A 23,386-nucleotide genomic window follows, 5' to 3' on the forward strand; every position below is an offset into this window, starting at 1 on the left:
CTGCTGCATTAAATAGTTGGACAAAGGAGGGAGAATGAGCAGAACCAAAAGGAACGATTTCATCTCTTCTCCAATTCAATCACTGCCCCTGCAAAAAGGGACTAGAGTTGAATGGGAATGAGTATAAGGCTTAGTAAAGCAGGAGTCGTCGCCACAAGATGACAGATTTAGAAATGGAAGGATCTGCAGAGGCCTTGTTTTTAAGATGAGCAAAGTGAGGTCCAGAGTTTGCCCAAGGTCATGTAAAAACTAAGTAGCAGAGCATTATAGACAGGTCCTCTGACTCAAAACTCAGCACTCTTTCTCCTGCATCACACTTGGATAGAAATGAGGAACATTTTTAGTGATTTCCATTTTTTGAAAAAAGAAAAAATCGTAAGTATTTTGGCCCGAAGTCCCACACCAAACCTCCCAAACTATCCCTCTGCCGAAAGGAAATAAAGCTCCACTATCTGCAGCAATAAACTTGACATGTTTATTAATTAAACTATCACTTAAATAAAAAAAAGTGCATAGAAAATAAACATGTTTAAAAACTCCTTTTTTTTTTACAACTATGTACACTTTTTACTTTTACATTCAGTCTTTCGTAGAGAGCTTTCAGCATTATTATTATTTTTTTAACTATTAAAGTATTTTCCTTCATCCCTGTCACAGGGAGTTAACACTGATGGACTTTAGACACATTCCTTTTTTTTTTTTCTTTCCCCCCCTAAACCAGAAGCTTGGAAGAACACAAGGAAAAAAACAAAAACAAAAAGATCTGTTATACATGATAAAGTTAAGAAATGTCTTATTTCTGGAACAGAATTTTGTTATCTGTTCAGTTTTTGAAACAATTATTCAACTACCTGTATTTACTAAAGAGACTGTTGAAAGTTCAATAAAAGAAACACCACAAGTATATTTTCTTGGTTGATAGACAAACTAGAGTACCTCAGAACAAGATACCAGGAAAGCACAGAACACAATTTTCCCCCCTAAATGCAGGTGGTAATCCCAACATTCATAACCAAAAAATAGAGAAACAAGAAGTACAGGTACTGACTGGTAACATTCATGGGCAGAAAAATCCTCAGCAGAGAAGCTCCAGGTGACATGGTTTGTGCAATTCTTTCCAGCCCTTGGTGTGGGCTGGTTGATGCATCCCTATTAGATGATACTTCTGCAGTTTGATTGGTTTTTCCTTTTTTTTTTTTTTTTTTTGCCATTGGGGACCCAGAGGAACACCAGACTGACATTTTCCTGCCTCTGCTAGCAACTGTAACACAATCCTTATCTATAGTGTTAAGAGAATTAAAAGCCATGGACTGATACTGAACTAGGCTTTGTTACATGGTGCATTACTATATTAGTTCCTATATATATCATATTTATATTAATTTGAAAATTCAAAAAAAAACTTGCAAGTTTTCAAGAGTGTAAAACCAGTAAGTAGTCTGGACTTGACTGGAATTCATGATTCGGCACAAAACCATCTGCTCAATAACCTTGTATTGCTTTGAAATGAAGGAAATGAAACAAAGTTTACACCCAGCCTTTTACAATGACCCGCTTTTTCCTTTGAGAAAAAAAAACTGTTTGTTACAAATATCCCCTTCCCTCCCCCCTCCCCCAAATAAATTCAACAAACACCCAACAAGGTTTTGACCTTTAGTATTTTCAGATATTTGTGATTGAACAGAAGTCCTTTAAAAAGATACATTCATTTTTAAAATCTTTTTTTTTTTTTTAAATCAAGGGAGCTGCATGGTGTTTACTGAATTGGCCAGGGTAGGACAGAGGTAAGCAGGGTGGTGGACTGGATCCTGCAAATGTCAATGAGTCTGGTTGAAAAATTAATAGTAGCTGCCAAGGCTTCTCTCCTCCAACCTCGTTAATGGTCTGAAAGCAGGAGGGGCTGTGCTGGAGATCATGGTGTTGGACGGTCATGGAGGAGAGGCAAAGGGACCAAGAAGACCTGGCCAAAGTGTCAGTGCCATGCAGCCACTCTGATACTGGAATAGTTTTTCACTGGCTGCAATGGCCACCAGTTAATGCAGCCACAACAGGTTCTAGCAGCAAAGCTATTTAAGTGAACTGGCTCTCTCACAGAGAACTAACCAGAGACACAATTATTACTCCTCAGGGGCTTGGGAATTTCTGAAGGAAGCTTCTTGAAAGATTCTTAGGAATGACCCAATGCTGTTTGCTCAGTCTGAATTTCTGTGCTCAAATCCTCTGGATACTTTTCAAGATGAACTCAAGAGGCATTTTCTGTTTATTACTTAACCCCCTTCTTTTCCTACTTCCGATAGTGACCCTCTTCTCATTTCCCATGCTGCTGAATTTTGGCAATGGGCTCAAGAATGAGCTGTAGTTACTCAGAGAGGTGCTTTCTTAGCTTTTGGGTTAGCAGGGTGGAATTAGGATGTAACTTTCTTCCTAATACCTAGGGTATGGTAGGAAAGGAATGAGAAGGGAGGTCTCTCACAGTATAGCACTGCCTAATAAGGCAGCGACTAGGTCTATTCAGCTGAGTTCTCCCCATCCCTGACTGGCCTTTGGGTCTTCTTAGAGTGAATTCTTGACCCATCAGTGCATCAATCATTTCAGTAATAAATGCAGCCTAAGGTTTTTTTGTTTTGTTTTGAAATTAAAAAAAAATAAGATTTACAAAAAAACCTCACACAGTGCAATAAGAAAGAAAATTAGATACTAGTGGAACACCTTGAGTCACTGTATCTTGTCATGGACTGAAGAAAGAGGGAAGGTTGAGATCTGAGTGGACTGTTCTTCTCAGCCCACTGCTAGCCTCTCTTCACGCTGACAAGGTAGCCTTTGCTGTCCTATCCACAGTGCTGGCGAGAGTGATGGTGTTTCAGCAGAGCCACCAGACAAAGTTCTTAAGGTCACAGGAGATAAGGGAGCCCAGGTTGGAGGGCGCAGGCTGAACCATGGGTCCTGGGGCAGAGTACGCTGGGCTAAGTGATATTGCTTTGTTAAGTTTCCACAGGGTGGGCTTCTTGTGACCAGGAAGGATGTCCCACTGAGAGCCATTACTGATCTCCTGTTGGACTGAACTGCTCTGAAGCCCAGTAACCAAGACAGAGAGAAAACCTGTTTCTCTGTGAATGACTGTGCTTTAGTTCCATTGGGCCACCCTGGAAGCGTCTAGGGGGTCAGTAAGATTTTTTTTTGCAGATTTGCTGGGGAGACTAGAAGCAGAGATAAATGGAGGCTACAAATGAGGCAGATAGAGATGGAAAAATGTCAAGCTGCCTGCCATCTAAGCTCTTGTTTTCTAACTCAGAAGTAGAAGAGAATGGGAAAGTACAAAAGTCTTGCCCTGGTGCTGAAACCAGAGAAAAAGAGATGCATTTTGGGAGGGGGGTGAAAGAAGAATTGTACCAACATAGTAATGTAGCCTGCTGGGAGCTTTGCAGAAGAAGGAAAGAAGGGAGAAGCCCAATGTATTTAGGTGTGACCACCTTCCTTCTCTATAATCTAGGAGCAACCCAGGAAACAGTTACCTAAGTCAACAAGGCATGAACAAGCTTACACGATAAACAACAAAAAAGTATACCTTCTGAGGGTAGGGGCAGGGGGTGGGGGAAACTGGATAGGAAAAAAAAATCAGACTTTGCGTGTACAGCTGAATATTTTCTCTAACTTCATCCTATGAAAATAAAAAAATTATTAAAAACAGATCTTCTTTTAAATTAGGATAATACCACGGTTTAAAAAATAGCCTCGTCATAAGTGCTTCTCCCTATGAAGTGCTTCTCATAGAAAAATATACAAAAAATATTTACATTTATAAAACCTTAAATATTAAACTGTAAACAGAACAGAGTAAAATCCAATGTCTTAATTTAACAGATTCAGGACACTGTCTTGGGGAGAAAGGGAGGAAGGAAAGAAGGAAAGGAGAGAGAAGTTAGTCTGATGCTGCTTTGACCATGTCCTAGAGGAGGAACCTCGGCAGTAGTGTCATTTTTATCTGCTCTGACAAGAGATTTAGCCCAGATGGTAGAGCTCCCTCAACACATGGTAACCTACTCCTTCAGGGTCTTACAACCTTAGTGTTCTGCCTTTAGCTTTCAATGGAGATTGACCATTTAGGAATTTGGCCTTCCTATGTCTTCACAAAGAATAAATCAAAGTAACTGTATCCTAGCAACGGGGGCTTGGGAGGGGGAGGACGTCATCAACTTGGATATGAAATTCTTAGTAAGCTACATGATCCAAATCCTATTTAAATATTTTTTCCCTCTTAAAACAGCCCATGCTACATTTTTCTTTTCTTTTCCACTGGAGCTTGGGTTGATAAAGATTCCTCCCAAACTTATCTATTTCTGGTGGCTTGTATCCATATCCCCTCTGGAGTGCTTACTGGTTCAAATGATTTTTTGTAGACACAAAGTGGAGTGGAGTGTGTGTCCTTGAATAGGGAGTCAACTTCACTCACCACCCAGAAAGAAAAATGGAGAAGTGGTGGGATGGAAGTCAAGAGAAAAATGAAGAGAAGGAATGGGAGAGAGAAGGAAGCTGCTCCTACCGTCAAGAAAAGTAACTGGTTGAGATAAGGCTTATTATGGGGTAACACTCCCACTACAAAGCCTATAGGCAGGCTCAAGTGTTTGGTAATTCATTGGCACAACCCCAAAACAGCCCTTTCGGTCAACAAAGGCGCTAGGCATCTTGCCTCATGACCAGAAATGAATTCTTAGGTGGAAGGGCGCTAAGTTAAAAACATTAAACATTTCTTTCAATCAAGAGATGGATGTAGGCTGGGCCTGGCCAGCCAACTCTGAGGTGTCTGACCTATACTGTTCTCTTGACCCTGCTTGGCCACTCTGGCCACCTCACTAACAGTGCTTCGCAAATAGGCCAAGCAGAGGCTGGCAGCAAGATACCAACTTCCCCTAGGGAGATGTTCAGGAAAATCCCGTTTCTCCTGATAAAACCCTTTATAGGCTCTCTCCAGGCAAATCTGTTAGGGGCCCCTTTCCCCTCCTCATATTGGTGTGCGAATTCCAGAGGTGCCAGAAAGAAAGTCCATTACCAATCTTCTCTTTGTGACCTCACCTCTTACCAGGATTATGATCACATTGCATGATGTGAAAATGGGACCCAAGGGAAGGGAGCTCAGTCAAAAAGGAGATCCCTCAACTGAGCCCACCTAATCCTGAAACCCTTGGCTGCTGTAAAAAGCCTTCAGCATTGCTTTGGGTGGCCCTGGGTCTTGCAACTCCCACAATGAGGAATGAGAAAAAGAGCAACTTTAGTTTAAGAATTTTCGGCATTTCTTAGCGCCACAATTGCAGGGCAGCTTATTGCTGGCATCCTCAATGGGGAACTTATAGTCATAAGTGAGTTCCTCTCCACGGTAGATCTTACGCATTGCAAAGATGACAATGTGCTTCTGCCCATCAATGTTGATGACCCGAGAGTAGCAGTTGGGCTCGCATGAATGGTTGATAAATCGTGCAGCATTCCCATGCATGGTGGCATCCACTACCTCTGAGTCATCAATGCGGAACATGTAGCAGCCAATGCCCTATAATGCCCGAGAGGGAGACAGAGAATAAAGCTTTGGTTGTAATTCAAGTTTGGGATTTTTGCCCTTTGCTCTTTTTACAATACATATGGCCTTAGCTAAGCAAAGCTGATTATATCTGAGTGCTGGTCAAACCCCAGTTATGCTGATGGGACTCTCCTGGTGAGCATACTTCAAGACTGTTTCCTGTAAGTTTCACTGGATAGTAGGTATCAGAACCAATGGCTTCTCCATTCCACTAGGAAGGTAGGAGAAGCCCTGAAAAATGGAGTTGTCTACCCTTGGTAAACATCTCTAGGTTTTCAAAGCTACTTTCAATTTCAACTGAATTTTTAACAGTTCCCCTTAATCTCAACTTCTATTTCCTAGGACTTCCAATCTGTGCTTATGATAATTGCTAGTGCTGAAATAGTAAGCCTTTTGAAAAAACATCCAGCACCTCCTTTTTCTTTATGCTATTCCACACTCATCTTTTCTCTTGACTACAACAGGTGAAATGAGCAGTGACAGTGACAGAATCTATCTCACCTTGCTCTCATAATACTTCTCTCGCTTGTCAGTCTGTATGGAACGGATGACGTTGCCTGCATACTCGATCACCATCTCGCCTGCATCAATATTTCTCTTACAGAACAGGCCCCGGCCATGGATGGGAGACCTAGGACAAAAACAGAAACAAAAAGAGTCCATTTAGCTGACATTCAATTACATGGAATTTGCCAGTTAAGTCTACAACAATCTGCTGACCTTTATCCCCTAGGATTGTAGGAAACAGAATCTGGACCTATACACCTCACAGAAGTTGTTCTCTGTTCTTGATGAAGGGATATGATGTGAAGTGGAAGTCTGAACAGTTAGTCAGTAAATTCATTAAGTGAGGATCCTTTATTCAGCTACCAAAAATAGCTATAATTTGTAACCAATGCCATTTGTAAAAAGAGTCTACTCTACCTATTAATTCCACTCTGATTTTAGAAAAGCTTTCATGGATTCAGTCATACCTGTAGACCCCAACTGCTTCCTTGGAAGTCTTCTTTAAGTGCCGGAAACGCATGGGCATGGGCAAATCCATACTAGTCGCCCTTCTGAAAGACAGCAGGATATACTTTTAACCACACCTCTTCATGGAAGAAACTACTCTGGCAAAGTCTTGGACTAAAGCTCCTAGAAGATGGAGATAATGACTATGTGGCTCCTTTTAGAGTGTCTAGCATAGGAGCATATACAATTAAACACATAAATGCTTTCTCATGATGACAATGAAGGTGGTGACAGTGACCTTGTAGGGGGTTTGGAAGAATCAATGAGAATTGATATCTTCACAGTATAGTATACCTATACAAGAGGACAGACAACCAATAATCAAATACCAATTTACAGTGACGTGAATTTCAGATCAGGTTCACAGAATCGAATTTTCTGCTAATTAGACACTGTTGTCACTCATGTTTCTCTCTCTCTCTCTTTTTTTTTTTTTGCAACCCCAGAGCTCTAATTAAAACAAGTTATGGATTTTTGTTGTAGCAACAAGAGACAAATTTAGCATCTTTCTCTCATCCTACCACCTCCCTTTGACTTAACTTCTTTAATTCGTTGTCTACTTAATTGCTTACCTAGCTGACTTCAGCTGTACTTCCTCTTCTTCCTCATCATTGGGGTTATATTCAGGAGGTTGTCGATGTTTAGAAGCCAAGAAGTTGAACATGTCAAATGCTGACTTCCTGGAATCAAAGATCAAAGATCATTTACAAAAAATGCCTAAGGCAGGAAAGCTGGAAATGAGAGACAGTGATAGTCCAGAAAATACCAAGAAAAAGATGACATCAGTAGCATTTATCTACAAACGAAGACCTAAAACTACTTTCCAAGCCATGGGTGAATGGCACTTGCCTCAGGTGGACTTCAGCTCTGGCTGAACCATGAGGATTCAGGGGGGGTTCATTGGCCTCCTCTGGTTTGTGGAATCGAAATTTATAATTCCGACAATGCTTGGCCCCAGAAAGCTGCTCAATTAGGAACACAACTGCATCATGAAGAATCCCTAGCATCTTCAAGCCATTCACACCTGCAAAGATCATAAGCATTAGGACTGGTAACAGGAAACTGTAATACTAAAAAGTTAGCCAAACTACAGAAAATCCTTCCAAAGTCACCACAGAACTTGGACTATGAACAAGTCAGAAGTTGGCATTAGATCTTTAATTAATAATCTTCCCTGACAAATTCAGAAGGAGTTGATCTGATTTCAGTGCCAAAGAGAAGACTGTCCAGGTCTTCAGGTCACTAACATCTCCATAAACATAACCTGAGAGGATCAAATGGAATGCAAAGCCTCAGTTTACAGAAAAGCAAACTACTTAAATATCAAAGCATACGTTGACAGAGAAAGGACTTTATATTTTTTGACAAAGCTTTCCCTTTCACACCTAAGGGTTTCCCCTCATATCTCCTGAGCTGCTAGAATTGACTAGACTTTCAATAATAACAGGAATTGAAAAGTACACTCCCCTTGACACACTTCCACATATAATCAATTATATATTGGTTCAAATCAACAAGTTACTGGAATACTGAGAAAGGAACAAGCCAATAGCTTTACCTGCAAATGAAAGTTGTTTCAGACGAGCATTGGATCGGGCTTCCTGAACTTTATCTGTCAATGATTTCCATGCATCTGTAATAGTATTAAGGAACAGGTAACAAAACTTTTAAGTGCATTTCTCATCACATTAGTAGCCTGTACCAGTCTTATATGCTTAGGAGCTACGGCACCTTAAGTGTTGCTTTCCTTTCACCTTTAAGTCAGTTTGGTATTTAACCAGAAAATACAATACCTACCAGAGCTTCTATAAGAGAAGACAGGGCAATAACAGGATGAAATGCCAATTTTACATATTTCCCAAACAATCTGTATCTCTAAGTCGCATGATTTGGGTCTTTTAACTTCAGTGCCTGATAATATTCCCTTTATTCTTGCCCCTGGCCAAAGCATTCCTCAGCAACTTGTCCAAGTATATAATTTCTTTCCATCTTATACAATATAAGTGCATTCTCCAAAGATTCGGTCCCTGGTCCTCTCTTCTTCACATAGACATTCTACCCTGGGAAAGCTCATCTAATGTTAAAATTTTCACCTCTGTGAAGGTAACTCCTAAATCTATACCTGCTCTCTCCCTCAAACTCTAGTCCTATTTTAAGTAATGTTATTTTGGATGGATCATTTAAACTCTTATTTTGATCCTCAACTTCTGGACATCGTCCCTTGAATGTCTTACTCCCGCAAGTCCAACATTTGTAAAATGGGGGGGGGGGGAAGACTACACCAGATGGCTTCTGAGGTCCCTATAAATTCTTAATCTATGCTATGTCCTATATTTAAAACCAAACACATATGTCCCTACCAATAAAACTAATTACTTTTTCACTTTTTCTATTTTTAATAACAGTTCTTCTAGTACTATCCATCTTGGATGCTTCTACTAGATTTTAGTAAAATATTGTTCTCTTTGTAGCATTTCCCCTATTCAAAAAACCTTAACGGCTCCCATGGCATATAAAATAAACAACAAACTTCTTAAACTGGCATTCAAGGCCTGTTTTTTTTCAATCTTACCTTTGATTACTTTAAACAGGAGCCTTTTCCTCCAGCCAGAGTTATGTTCTAGTCCTAGTCTCCGGTATTTACCTTGTAGTCTTGCCTTGGGGCCTTTGTTCACAAAGTTCCTTCTGATAAGGAAGCTCTTCCCAAATCTTGTCCCAAAGACTAACAAAATCCAATTTGAATACCTTCTCTGATTACTCAAAACCATGATTTCTCCCTCCTCAGAACTTTTTTAGTACTTACTGTTTAAATCACTTACTTGAAGTAAAGTCTTATATGGTTTACCCTTACTAGACTGTGAACTCAATGAAGATGTGGTATGGACTGTGTCTTATGTTGCATTAAAAAAAATCTAAACTTAGTAACCACTCTTACACTGTTTTGAATCCTCACAGCATCCATCACAGTGCCTAATACACAGTTAGTACTCTATAAATATTAGTTGATACACTGATCTCCAAAATCCCTATTAAGCTGAAACAGATAATGATGGTAGAATCTTCTGAACCTTATGGAGCAGCCAAACACTTCAGTCCACACACCTTCGATGCTTTCTGCACAAATTTGAAAACCATCATCACTTGATATTTCAAAAACAAGCCCTTTCTTTGGCTTTTTCTCTCCAATGCTTTCCTTCCGCTTTTGTTCCTGCTGTAACCAAAACATCAATGGAGAACTGAAGTTGCTTTCCTCTTCTTCAGTCACTTTGGGTTCTAAGAGACAGAAAATAAAATCAGAGACAGACTTCTGTAATTATTTCTGCTGACAGTTTTCCTTTTCTTGAATGGATTCCACAGGGGTAACTATATCACATCAGATTCAAAGAATTAGTGAGTAGTCAGGTTATTCCCTATGAGGAATTAGAAAAATCTGACAATGTCCCAAGTCAAAATGTCTGGGAATCTTCTCTCATTGGTTGCCTTATAACAAAAAGTCATTCTTTTGTTAATACATCATCTATAGTAATGGATGGATAAATTACTTAAGATCCAGAGTTTTCCAACCTTTAACTTAGGAGTCATAGAATTTCAGGAAATGTCCTCAGAGGCCTTTTTGTTCAATTCATACTTGAAAAAAACAATCTTCTGAAAAAGAATCCTGATTACAATATATCAGATAAGTGGTCATCCAACTTCTTGAAGATCTCTAGTGTGAAACCCATAACTTCCCAGAGAGTCCATTTTTATATGGAACAGCTCTAATTGTTAAGAAGTTTTCCTGATATGAAGCCTAAACCTGTCTCTTTTCTACTCTCACTCACTGCATCTAGTTCTACATTTTGGGATCAAACAGAAGTAGTCTATCCCTTCTTCTACATGACACCTTTCAGATACTTAAAGGTGGCTATCACATCCTTTCTGAGTCCTCTCTTCTACAGGCTAACCATACCTAATTTCTTCAACTGATCTTAATGACATGGACACATAGTTCTTCTGTATTCTGCTTGCTCTCCTTTAGGCATTTCCTAGCTTATTAATGCCCTTACTAAACAATATTCCAGATGTGATCCAACCTGGGCAGAATACAATAGGACTATCACATCTTAATTCTGGAAAAGTGGCCTCTTATTGTTGACCAAGATCACCTTAATTTCCTAGGCTTCATATTACCCTATCTCAAATTGAACCTGTACTCCGTTAAAGCTTCCAGTTCTTTTTTTCAGATATCTGTCCAGACACTTTGGATCCTAATTCTGTCCTTCAGTGCAGTGACTATTCTAATCTATCTTTAAGTTAGCTGTAAATATGATAAACATTTTATCTTTGTACTGAAGTTAAGGATAAAAATGTTAAAAAGCATAAGGCCAACCAGTGAATCCTGGGACACTCAGAGTGTCCTTCCAAGTTAATGATTAATCATCAATGACTATTCTTCTGAGAGTTGAGCCTTTCAACTTATTAGTTGTATGACCATGGATCATGTCACTCAGTTCCTAAGCCTATTTCCTCATTTGTAAAATGAGAATAACTTTACACTTGAGTGCTATGATCATCAAATACATATGAAGAGGGGTGGCTAGGTAGCGCAGTGAGTAGAGTGCTGGCCCTGGAGTCAGGAGGACCTGAGTTTGGATCCAGCCTCAGACACTTAACACACACAAACAAAAAAAAAACTAGCCGTGTGACCTTGGGCAAGTTACTTAAAACCCAACTGCCCTCCAAAAAGCAAAAAAAAAAATATATATATATATATGTATATATATATATATATACACACACATATATATGTATATATGAAGCACTTTGCAGTGTTATATAACTATAATTTAAAGTGCTATATAATGGCAGTTATTTTAAAATACTTTATTGTTTTTTAAAGTCTTTATTAATTAGCTTCCCCTACCAATTACCCCCTTGATAAATCTGCCTGTCTCCCCTCTCCCCATGTAAATTTCATCATTTTACATGATTCTACAAAGTAACCCAAATGGGATTTTAATGGGTAGTAAATTAAGTCAATAAATTAACTTGGAGAGGGTTTTTTATGTTGAACTATATCCTATATATGCACATGGAATGTGACTTCCTGATTTACTTCACCACTTCATAGTGAGAATGAGTAAGAAAATGGCAGGTGTACATATCAGGGCTTATAACTAAAAGCAGGCTTTCTTACATCTCCTGCTATATAACAACAATAATGAGAATAATGAAGGTTAGTTTCCTTTAGTGAAGCCACTTCACTAATTATGTAAATCCTACACTGCTATTAAGGCAGCAGAAAAATGTCCAAGTATTTATTTTTGGGACTTCTTTAGATAATAGATAAGCCACCAAAAATTTCCTGTTTAGTTGATGACCACATACTTACCTGCACTTTCTTGCTCATTTGTTGAATTCTGTGTTGGCAATTCTTCTTGAATTGCAGTCACTTGCCTAGACAAAGAAAACCAAATGTTAAGAAAATATCATTTCTATTGCAACTCAAAAATAATAGCATATGATTTAGCAATGCCAGTTACACAGATCAGTGTCTGGGGGAGAGGGAGGTAGGGAGTGGAGGGGGTGAGAACAGGATATTAAACAGAATGTACTAAATGAGACTATATATTTTTATATATTTTATACTTTTCCAAATTAATTTCATATGCATATTGCTTGTTCAAAGATACCAAGTATTAGAAAGTACAAAATCTACAACTGCCTTTTCTGAAATATTTGCTCTAAAATATTGTCCTTTTAGAAAATTATATCCCCCAACTTCTTTTATCTATTTTAGGATAACTAGAAATTCCACAACCTCATTTTAAAAGTTGTAAATGAGATCCTTAAAATTATTTTTTGTGGTCACAGTATTTGGATGGAAAAATGGAAGAGAGGCTTATTAACACTTTAACTTCCAAACTGGTTTTAATCTAATAATTTGAGCAAACTGCAAGGTCTCATTTGAATCTTACCCACTCTGACTTTTAAAATTAACAACAATATAACTGGGACAGGAGTGGAGCCAAGATAGATGGAGTAAAGGTAGAAACTTGTGTGAACTCTCCCTAATTCCCATCCAGGGTTAAAATAACACAAAACAAATTCTAAAACGGCAGAACCAACAAAATGATGGGGTAAAACTATTTTCTAATCCAAAACAATTTAGAAGGTCAGCAGGAAAGGTCTGTCAGTCCAGTGCAGACCATGCCCTGACAAGCCAGCAGCAGGCCTTAGGAGAGATGGCTTCAGGAGTTCTCAGCCCAGAGACAGTAAGATGGTGGGGGACAACCGGTAAGAAGTAGATTACAGAGGACTCTTTGCTAGCATTGGGGACAGGACTCTGTTGCACTGCTCAGAGGTGGTTTTGGGTCACAGTTCCAGGGGAGGAAGAATACCAGCAGGAACTGTGGTCACACTTCCAAGGCAGAAAAGAGTGCTTGTGGTTGCTCACAAACCAGAGCATAGGTCAGAAGGACAATGACTACAGTTCTTCTTAGAGCATAGCACCTTGGAAGAACTGAAATCTTAGAGACCCCCAGAAATAGCTCTGAAAACAGCAGCAGAAAAAATCTGAAGCTTGGGACAGTGCCTCCAGAGCAGAGCCCAACTTTAAAATAAAGTTAAAAGTCAAGAAACAGGCTGGAAAAATGAGCACAAAATAAAAAAAAAAAAAAGGAATAAAGTTACCATGGTGACAGGGAAGACCAAAACATGAATTCCTAAGACAAAAATGTCCAAAAAAAAAAAAAGCCACATGCACAGTATCAAAGAAAAATATGAATTGGTCTCAGCCCTCTTCTCCCAATTCCTGGAAGAGCTCAAAAAGGATTTTAAAAACTAAGTAAGAGAGAGAGAAGAAAAACTGGAAAAAGAAATGACTGATACAAAAAAATCATGAAAAAAGAAAACAGTCTGGTAAAGGAGCTACAAAAAAATAACACCTTAAAAAAACAAAAATAGGCCAAATGGTAAAAGAGGAACAAAAATCCACTGATGAGAACTCCTTAGAAAACAGAATTGGCCACATGGAAGAAAAGTACAAAAATTCACTGACGAAAAGAATTCCTTAAAAAGTTGAACTGGCCAAATGGAAAAAGGAGGTACAAAAGCTTGCTGAAGAAAATAATTCCTTAAAAATTTAGAACTGGGAAAATGAAAGCTAATGACTCCATTAGACATTAAAAAACAGTAAAACAAAATTATAAAAAGAAAAATAAGAAGAAAATGTTAAATTTATCACTGGAAAAACAACCAACCTGGAAAACAGATCCAGGAAAGATAATTTAAGAAGTACTGGACTAACCTACAAACCATGAAAAAAAAGAAGAGCCTAAATACCATCTCTCAAGAAATTATCAAGGAAAATTCCCTTAATATTCTAGAACCGGAGGGCAAAATAGAAATTGAAAGAATCCACCTTCCTGAAAGAGATCCCCAAATGAAAATTCCTAGGAATATGATAGCCAAATTCTAGAACTCCCAGGTCAAGGAGTTCTAAGTAGCTAGCAGAAACAATTCAAATATTGTGGAGGTACTGTCAGGATAAAACAACATTGAGCAGCTTCTACATTAGAGGATCAGAGGGCTTGGAATGTGATATTCTTGAGGGCAAAGGAGCTAGGATTACATAAGAATCACCTATCCAGCAAAACAGAAAATAATTTCAGAGGGGAAAAAAAGAGGATATTTAACAAAATAGAGGGCTTTCAAGCATTCCTGATGAAAAGACCAGAGTTGAATAGAAAATCTAACATTCAAACAGAAGACTCAGGAGGGAGGATAAAAAGGTAAACATGAAAGAATAATAAAAAGGGATTCAAAATTAAATTTGTGTTCCTATATGGGAAGAAGATAATACATGTAATTACTAAGAAATTTTTCACAACTGGGGCAGTTTAAAGGAATTTGTGTAGATAGAGTACATGGGTGTGAGGTGATTATATTGGAATGAACTCCAAAAAAATGAAGAGGGGAGAAGGATGGATATACTGGAAGGGAGAAAATTTTCTTACGTAGAAGAAGCATGCAAGGAACAGCTTTTACAATGGAGGGGAAAATGGTGGGGGTGGGGAGGCAGCAGGCAATGCTTGAACCTCACTAGCATTAGAATACACACACACACACACACACACACACACAGAGTTGTATATAGAAATGTAACTTACCCAATAGGGAAACAGAAAGGGAAGGGGATAAGAAAAGGGAGGGGAGAGAATAAGGGGAGAATGGTTTAAGTAAGGGAAACAGTGATGAGAAGCAGAACAGACTTTTGAGGAGAGACAGAATAAAATGAGAAAGAGGAAGAAACAGAAGATGATGGGATGAAGTGAAATTGTTGTTGTTCAGATGTTTCAGTCATGACCAATTCTTTGTGACCCCATTGGGGGTTTTCTTGGCAAAGCTACTGGAATAGTTTGCCACATCTTTCTCCAGCTCATTTTACAGATGAGGAAACCGAGGCAAACATGGTTAACTGACTTGCCCAGGATCACACAGCTAGTTAGTGCCTGAGGTCAGATTTGAACTCAGGAAGATGAGTCTTCCTGAATCCAGGCCTGGTACTCTGTCCACTGAGACACCTAGCTGTCCCTGTAGGGAAATACACAGTTAGTAATTGTAACTGTGAATGGGATGAGCTCACCCATAAAACAGAAGCAAATAGTAGAATGGATGAGAAACCAAAATCCAACAGTACATTGGTTTACAAGAGACATACTTGAAACAGAAAAACACAAGTTGAAATAAAGGGTTGGGGCAGAATCTGATATGCTTTAGCTGAAATAAAAAGAACAGGAGTAGCAACCATCTCAGACAAAGCAAAAGCAAAAACAGACCCAGTTGAAGCAGATAATCAGGGAAACTGCATTTTGCTGAAAGGTACCATGGACAATGAAGTAATATAAAAAATTCTGATGGCAAGTTTCTCTGATAAAGATCTCATTTCTCAAATATATACTGAGTACAGAAATATAAAAATAAGAGCCATTCCCCATTTGATAAGTGGTCAAAGGATATTAACATAGTTTTCAGAAGAATTCAAAGCTCTAAATCACTACTGACTAGAAAAATGCAAATTAAAACAATTCTGAGATATCTATCATCTTCATCTCTCTCAGAAATGATAAATGTTGGACTGGATGAAAGAAAAATAGGTGCAATAATGAACTCTTGGTAGAAGTGTGAACTGGTCCAACCATTCTGGAAAACAATTTGGAACTATGCCCAAAGGGCATACTGGGCAAACCCATGCATACCCTTGTACCCACAATACCATTACCTGGTTTGCATCCTAAAATGATTAAAGAAAAGACAAAAAGACCTATATATATGTATATACACACATACACACATATTTATAGAAGCTCTTTTTGTGGTGGTAAAGAACTGGAAATTGAAGAGATGCTCATCAATTGGGGAATGGCTGAACAAGATTGTCATAGAGTACTATTGCACTAAAAGAAATGATGAGGTGGGTAGTTTCAGAAAAACATAGCAAGACTTACATGAACTGATGCAAAGTGAAGTGAGAAAAACCTAGAGTTCACTGTGTACAGTAATAGTAATGTTGTAATGATGATCAACTGTTAAAAGACTTGGGTACTCTGATCAATATAATGATCTAAGAACTCATGATGAAAAATGCTATTCACCTCCAAAGAGAGAACTGTAGAACTCTGAGTGCTAATTGAAGTATAATTTTCTTACTTTATTTTTCTTGCTTTTTTTTTGAAATACAGCCAATATGGAAATATGTTTTGCATGATTTCACATGTATAATTATTGATATTACATGGCTTGCCTTCTTAGTGGGTGAGGGAGGTAGTGGAAGGGAAGGAGAGAACCTAGAACTCAAAATTTAAAAAGAAAAGAATGTTAAAAATAAATAAAAAAAACAAACCAAAGCGAATCAGGGCAAATTTTTAAAACGATACAAGCAGAAGACTATATAATCCTAAACTAAAGTCTTCTTTTCAGCTTACCTTGTAGACTGTCCACAATCCTTTTGTGATGACTGATCCATGTTAGTTGTATCCTGAACATCTGACTTTGATCCTGGAGTCCTGGAAAAGAAGTGTTTAGGACTGTTCAAAGAACCTACTGAGAAATACTTAGGTTAAACTAAAAGGCCTAGTCATATGGAATAAACCCCTATGAGGATTAGCTAGCTGGTGACTGTCCTCAAGATGACTCCCCAAATAGAAATAACTGTTCCCTGGTAACCTCAGACAAAGAAGAAATAAAAGCAATCGTGAAGGGCTTCAAACGCCAATAAATGACTAAACAGAGACAAAGTTTCTTCTCTAGAGCCTTAACACCCACTGATGGGATTGAATTTGCTCTTGTAACTGTCACTGTAATACATTCAAACCATATCAAAAACAAACCCCCCCCCCCAATAATTTCTGTGGGGAAAGAACAACAGGAAAATAGACAACAGTAGGAAAAGTTTTAAATCCACCCCTGTTCAGAACCTAGCTTCTGATGACACAACATAACCAATGGCTTTTCTTACCCTGTCACTGACTTCAGGGATGTAGGGTTGGCTTCTGGATCTGGAATGTGTGCTTCAGAGGAAATGGTCCGCATGTGGGAAACCTTGTGCTTCTTACCATTCCCCTTGTCCAAAGGCAGTTGAATCCGTTTGACTTTTGGCCTGGACTTGGTAGGTCCTAGCACTGAGCTGCTTGCTGACTGCTGGCCGGAAGATGGGGAACCCCCAGGAGAGGCTGAGCTAGCGTGCATAACTGAGGATGAAGCCTTGCTCTGCTCTATTCCTGTGTTGTTGGGAACATCAACCAGCTGGGGAAAGCTTGACAACTGGCTCCCTGAAGTTGAAGCAACGTCCAACTGGGAGGGGAGAATCCCAGTTTTGCTGGCAAGTAGTTGGGTCATGTGCTGAAGCTGATAGGATCCTTCTGGTTCATTAGATGAAGGAGCAACTGTCATGCCCACAGTCTGGGTGGAGGGAAGCACACAAATACTGGATGCAGCTGTCATTGCAGCAGTGGAAGGGGTCTGTGATGTTCCCAGCTGTGAAAACATTCCTGATCCTGGTGGCAAAGTCATGGGCTGTTCCTGAAGCCCCAGGCTCTGCTGGCTGGCTTTGATCAAGAGGTTGCTTATTGAGCCAATGTCTGGGGCACCAAGCAACCTTGGACTGGTTAATGTGACTGAGCCCTGCCCCAAAACATGTCCTGGAACTGATCCACCAGTGGTAGGGGCTGTTGTAGCTTGCATGGAAACAACATTAAGAACAGAGGAACCTGATGCCAAACCAGAAACAGGTCCTGCTGTGAGGTGGCTGGTATCTGGGCCTATTGTTGATGTCCCAACTGTTGAAGCAGCAGCTCCTCCCACACTCTGTGGTAACAAGGGTGTCTGTTCAAAGTACATAATACCAGACTTTGACCTTTTGATGATGTTGGGGACTGTTCGGTGGGAGGTGGTATTTCCAAGTGATCCCAAATCTAATAGACTTGGATGGTTTGAAAGCTGGGAGGGTGTAAAATTAATCAGAGTCATGTTAGAGACCATATCAGAAGGGGCAATAGATGATGAAGTGCTTGAAGGAGCAAGCTTTTTATTCTTTCTTGAGTGTAGGCGAGATATGGGCCTTTTCTTTAACCCAGGAGGTGGAGTAGTTGAAGTAGTACTGAGGTCTGTCCTCTGATTAGTTTCTGAAACCAAAAGTTGGGGATCTGGAGGAGGCTGGACACCAATTAACAAGCTTGAAGTAGGATTATTCATGTTGGGTGGGAAACTACTTTGAGTAGCTGCAGGAAAGGAATGTAAGTGCTGATGATGAGTCATGGGGAGCAATCCTTTGCTAGAAGGGGGGAACAAAGACTGAGATGATGGCAAACTTGGATTCAGTCCTGTGGCTAAAGTGAGACCACTGCCCATGGGCCCAAGCACTGAAGTGTTGGTTTCCATTACACTAGGGGCAGAACTAACTGAGGGGGTCAGCTGTATTTTTTGAGTCACTCCATTTGGAAGGGTTTGGAGAACATAAAGTGGTTGCATATTCTGATTGACAACAAGGAGTTTTTCAGTGGCTGGTTTCATGTGAGGTGGAGTGGTTTGGACAGCTGCATTTGAAATCTGAGATGGACCAGGGCTGTCTGTAGAACTGGGAACATATTTCTGATTCTGAAGGGGAACGGTAGGAGAAACAGGAACTTGAAGGCTAGGAGTGCTGCTGTTTCTAGTTAAGTCCTGGTTGTTGCCATGTCCTTGTTCTACTGAACCACAGGGAGGGCTAGCAATATGGTCTGCATCCATATGCCCTTGGATGAAATGATCTGGAGTCATGTGACCTTCTGGGGTTGGATCTACTCCTGGACTCAACAGTGCTGAATCACTTTCAGTTGAGGTCACAGATTTTTCTGTGATTGTCACTCTCTTCTCCCCTGTGTCTGAGATTACTGCCAGTCTGTTTGGGTTCTGGCTAGGTACAGTGGGGCTCCGGGTAGTTAGGACAGAGAGATCTGATGGGAGCTCTAAAGGCAACTCAAACTGTTCCTCTGCTGACATAGAGGAAGACACACTACTATCCACAGGCTCTGCTGTTGGTAACTGCTGAGAAAACACTTCAAAGAGGCCCATATCTTTTCCACGGTTGCTGTCAAGACCCAACCCTTCCCCAAGAGTCAGAAGTTCAGATGAAGATGACTCTGGACTCTCTCCTAAAGCCTGCATGGATGGAGTATTCTTTAACACAAAGTCCATGATATCTGATGGTAGGATGTTCCCACAGTCATCACTATTGTTGTTGTCAGAATCAGATTTCAGAAGCTCAGTGTTATAAGTATCTAGCAGGTTTTTATCTGAAGGGGTACTTGTGTGGACCCTGCGGCCAGAGTCCAGTGAGCTGAGCTGGGCCTCCAAAGAATCTTGTCCTTGTGTTTTCACCCTGCTTACAGGATGGCAGTTGTCCATCTTTGGTTCATTAGTTTTATGACCAGCTGAACTCTTGATGACATGTTCCTTTTCCCCAGAATCTTCAGCTCGATCAAGCTTTAAGTTCTCTGTCCCATTTTCTTTTCCATTTCTTTTGGGAAGTTGATTGACTTTCCTTGTTGTGGTTGTGACACTAGTATCACTCTCTGTCCCATCATCTACACCATCTAGCTGTGAAATCTTGGGGAGGTCACACTGCTCTTCCTCCCGAAATAAATGATGGGATCCTAATCGCTCTTCCCCACTTGAAGAAATCACTGTCCTGGTAAAGTTGTAGTAGTATAAATCATCTTCATCTGAGGTGCTTAAGTCATCAGCCCCATCCACCTGCCCTTCAGCTGACCTCTTTCCTCGTTTCTTGCCTGAAGAACTGCTAAAGAATGGAATATCTTCCTCCCCATAGGATCTCACTCCATAGAGAGGGGTGAGCCCAAAAAACATGTTAGAACGGGCTCGGGCACTACGGCGAGGATATCTCCTCTTGTAGGAACTATCTTCTTGGGCCTTGGTGCCATCTTGGAGCATTAAGTTTCTATCCTGGACAGGAAGATTTGGATAGGTGTTACTCTGAGATTCTTGGGATGAAGTATCATTGAGGCTGGGTTGTGCCACAGAGCCATCTCCTGGGCTTTCTGAAGTTGAAGATGATTCTGCCAAAGTTGCCGATTCCATTCCTTGGGATGGAGAAACAGGAACAATTTCTTTTAATGTGTTTTTGGATGGACTCTCACTTTCCATTTTCAATGGTGTCAAGGTTACTTTGACTGTGCGTTTCCGAGGTGTCTGTGATTCCTTAGCTGGTCCTTCCAAATGTACAGATGGAGCTTTGGTGCCCCCTGACATAGGGAGGACCTTATCCCCACTCTTTTCAGAAGAAATATTATTACAAGATCGCTGGCTTATATGCTCAGATGTCAAAACCTGATTGACAAACTCTGGCTTTAGTTTTCCTTCCTCACCAGTCATTACCTGACCAGGATCCAGAAAAGACTTAATGGAATGTTTCTCTTTGAAAGTTTCTTTACCAGATTTTTTCCCTTTCTGTCTTCTTTCTCTAGAACTAGATGTTACTTGTTCATTTGCAATAGATGATCTGCTGTTCACCCCAGGTGGCTTCAATGCTTTAGTTTCTATGTCTTCACCTGCAGAAAGGTTTTCTGGCTGGGTAGAATTTGTATGTTGATCTCTTTCCTTCTTTTGTCCCCTCAAATGGAGTGGAGGGAAGGAAAGGGCCTCTTTGGAAGAAAATGAGACTGAAGAAGGTTCAACAAAAGTGCCTAATTTACTGACATTTACCTCACTAGGTGTTGTATTATGAGCCTGGGGGGCTGGTTTAGGATTCCCAGGATAAGCCACAGTGTGTGTTGATCCCTCTAAGCCCTTGGAATTAAACATTTTGCCCTTCTCTACTTTCAAGGAGGAGCTTTTAGTTGACAAGTCTGCAGCACAAATATGTTTCATTTCTGAAGGTGGAGTTCCATCCATATGACTTGCTTTAGTCCCAACTGTAACCATTGTCCTTTGAGAACTTGAAGAAGTTGGAGTGTTTTGACCCAAAGTATTTGGAGTGCTTGAATTTAATGACCCTAGGAAGTGGTCAATTGTTTTTACACTTGAGTCATGATCAGCGGGGGTACCAATGCTAGAGATAGAGGAAACACTGTGACGGGAATAAGCATTCCCAGCTCTCATTGGTGACATTATCCGGAATTTGGACCGCTGGGGTGACAGAGAGGAAGTGCTGTGACGTCTGGATCCAATGCTTCGAAGCCCAGAGGAGAGTAAAGGGTCTCCCACTGTGACTATCTCATGGGTAGTTGGAGTAGGACTCCCTAAATGAGAGAAAAAATAGAAAGACTACAATGGAAAAAAAAATACACAATATCCACTGGTCTCAAATATCTACACATAGTTTAGTAAAATTTATAAAACTAGAAAATTAATCACAGCAGCACTGACTGAAGAAAAAAAAACTAAACCAGAGTGGGTATTCTTATTCATGAATTAAGCACATCATTTAACTAATAAAGCCCTTTACCAGCAGAAGGCAATGGACGACAACCAGGGGATCTCTGTGTTGGAGAATAGCTAGGCATTCGGATTCTGGGGACTTTTGAGATGACATGATAGAAACAAGAGCTGGAGGTATGTGAATGAGGAGGTCGGTCTGGAGATGGAGGATTAATAATTTCAGCTGTATTGCGAATCTCTCTTGGTGGAATTTCTGTCAAAGGAAAAAAAAATTTCATTAAAAAAGTAGGTTCTAGTTAAGATATCAAGCTGATGACTTACTAAAAGCAAGCAGTGAAAATACTGGATTAGAGAGAAACAAGATCACAGATACTCAATAATCTCTTCTCATTCTCCTCCCAAAACACTTCTTCCAAGTATTCAACTTAAATTCCAGCTTGATAAGAGACTCACCCGTGAGAGAGGTAGGACTATGAGCAATGGTCCTATTCTCATCATGTTCAACAGTACTGTTGATATCTGGCTCTACAATTGGAGGACGGCATTCCACTATCTTGCATGTATAAACACAACGCTTTCGAGCATCTGTGGTGCTCCAGTACACCCTGGAACATCTGTAAAAAAGTTGTTTTTTTTAAAGTACCTTAAGCACGAGCAAGGCATCAAGAAACCATAAGGTTTGTTGAAACCTCATATAAGGAGGTCCTGACTTTTCAACTGGTAAAGTTTAGCTACTATTTTATAAATTTTACTTACTGATATCCAATAGGAAAGAGCTTATCTTCACAGTCTGAGAGATCATTTAGAATTCCTAAACAGTCAATTGTCATTGAGCCTGATCAAACAAAGGAGAAATGATAAGAAGAGAAAATGTGAAGAAGGTTCTTTATATCAACTCCAAAAACAGGAAAAGATTCCCATAAATGCAGCATCTCTCTGTTACCTATCTCCAGATCTTACCAATCATCATGTGGATATTTTCTGGTTCTAGGCCACTGAGAAACTTCCTTCTCAAGCTGATGCCTTCAAAGTCTACAAATACTCTTCTAAGAACTTCAAATCCATTCTCAGGAACCACCTTAAACAAGAAGGCAAGGGAATTGTTAAGATACTACAGTTTTATCTCATAGGATACATTCATTATTTAGCTTATTCCAGACTCAAAGAGTAGAGGTAATTCAATACCAGTATTCTTTCTCAGTAACTTCAATACTTCTAATGAGAAGAGAAGTTAGGGCAAGAAAAATTATCATAGGAACTGACTCTTTAGGAGAACAAAATGAAGTTTCCCATACTGCTAATTCTTAGCCAGCATTTTTAAAAATACAATCCAACCCCCTTACCTCTCCTTTGATTAAATCCCGATGTCGTTGGCAATAAACTTTTTTATCATCCAGAAAGACACAATTCTTGGCTCGGGAACACATGAAATGATAGTTGCTAGTGCAGGATGTAAGGCAGCAACCTACAGTGGCCCCTGGCTTTTGGCAGTACTCACACCTCTAAAAATCCAAGAGGAACAAAAACTTTATTTAGATCTTTTGTGCCCTTCCCTTAGCAAAGTTACCCCATCCTGAACCGCACCCCCCCCCCACTCAGGAAATTTACTGCTTGTCTGTGGTTACACATAGATATCAAATGTATCATAAGCATACTATTATCTGTTTCTAGTTTTTGCACAAGGCTCCACAACCTATTAGGTTTAAATATCACCATGTGACTTAGAACCTAGACTTCTTTCTAGAGCAGTGAGTTAAAAAGGGAGACCTCCTAGATCAATGCTTAGGACATTGTCCAGTGGACAGAAGGTCATTAAATCCAAAAAGGATCTACGAGTCCACATCTCCTGCAAAGATCATACTATTTGAATTACTTAGCAATCCTTTG

At 39.8% G+C, this 23,386-nt stretch overlaps 1 protein-coding gene across 4 annotated transcripts in view; it reads right to left on the reverse strand.

Annotated features, from left to right (window-relative positions):
- Positions 1–453: 453 nt before the first annotated feature.
- KMT2A (lysine methyltransferase 2A) overlaps positions 454–23,386 on the reverse strand; it is a 90,943-nt gene continuing 68,010 nt past the window's right edge. For 3 of the 4 annotated variants that reach the window (XM_069066670.1, XM_069066669.1, XM_069066668.1), the window contains 15 exons: positions 22,843–23,001; positions 22,460–22,577; positions 22,256–22,334; positions 21,953–22,113; positions 21,567–21,752; positions 17,082–21,360; positions 16,549–16,629; positions 11,955–12,019; positions 9,686–9,856; positions 8,142–8,216; positions 7,433–7,607; positions 7,156–7,263; positions 6,544–6,627; positions 6,071–6,200; positions 454–5,542 (listed from right to left, as the gene is read on the reverse strand). In XM_069066670.1, the coding sequence (XP_068922771.1) occupies positions 5,267–5,542; positions 6,071–6,200; positions 6,544–6,627; positions 7,156–7,263; positions 7,433–7,607; positions 8,142–8,216; positions 9,686–9,856; positions 11,955–12,019; positions 16,549–16,629; positions 17,082–21,360; positions 21,567–21,752; positions 21,953–22,113; positions 22,256–22,334; positions 22,460–22,577; positions 22,843–23,001 (6,147 nt within the window). In that variant the 3' untranslated portion in view covers positions 454–5,266. Of the gene's footprint in view, positions 5,543–6,070; positions 6,201–6,543; positions 6,628–7,155; positions 7,264–7,428; positions 7,608–8,141; positions 8,217–9,685; positions 9,857–11,954; positions 12,020–16,548; positions 16,630–17,081; positions 21,361–21,566; positions 21,753–21,952; positions 22,114–22,255; positions 22,335–22,459; positions 22,578–22,842; positions 23,002–23,386 lie in introns of all 4 variants that reach the window. The other variant, XM_069066667.1, reaches the window with a different exon arrangement.

The sequence above is a fragment of the Petaurus breviceps genome, unplaced genomic scaffold (genome assembly GCF_028583685.1).
Source record: "Petaurus breviceps papuanus isolate PSGF00001 unplaced genomic scaffold, PetGlider_PUasm1.0 90723, whole genome shotgun sequence".
NCBI lineage: Eukaryota > Metazoa > Chordata > Mammalia > Diprotodontia > Petauridae > Petaurus > Petaurus breviceps.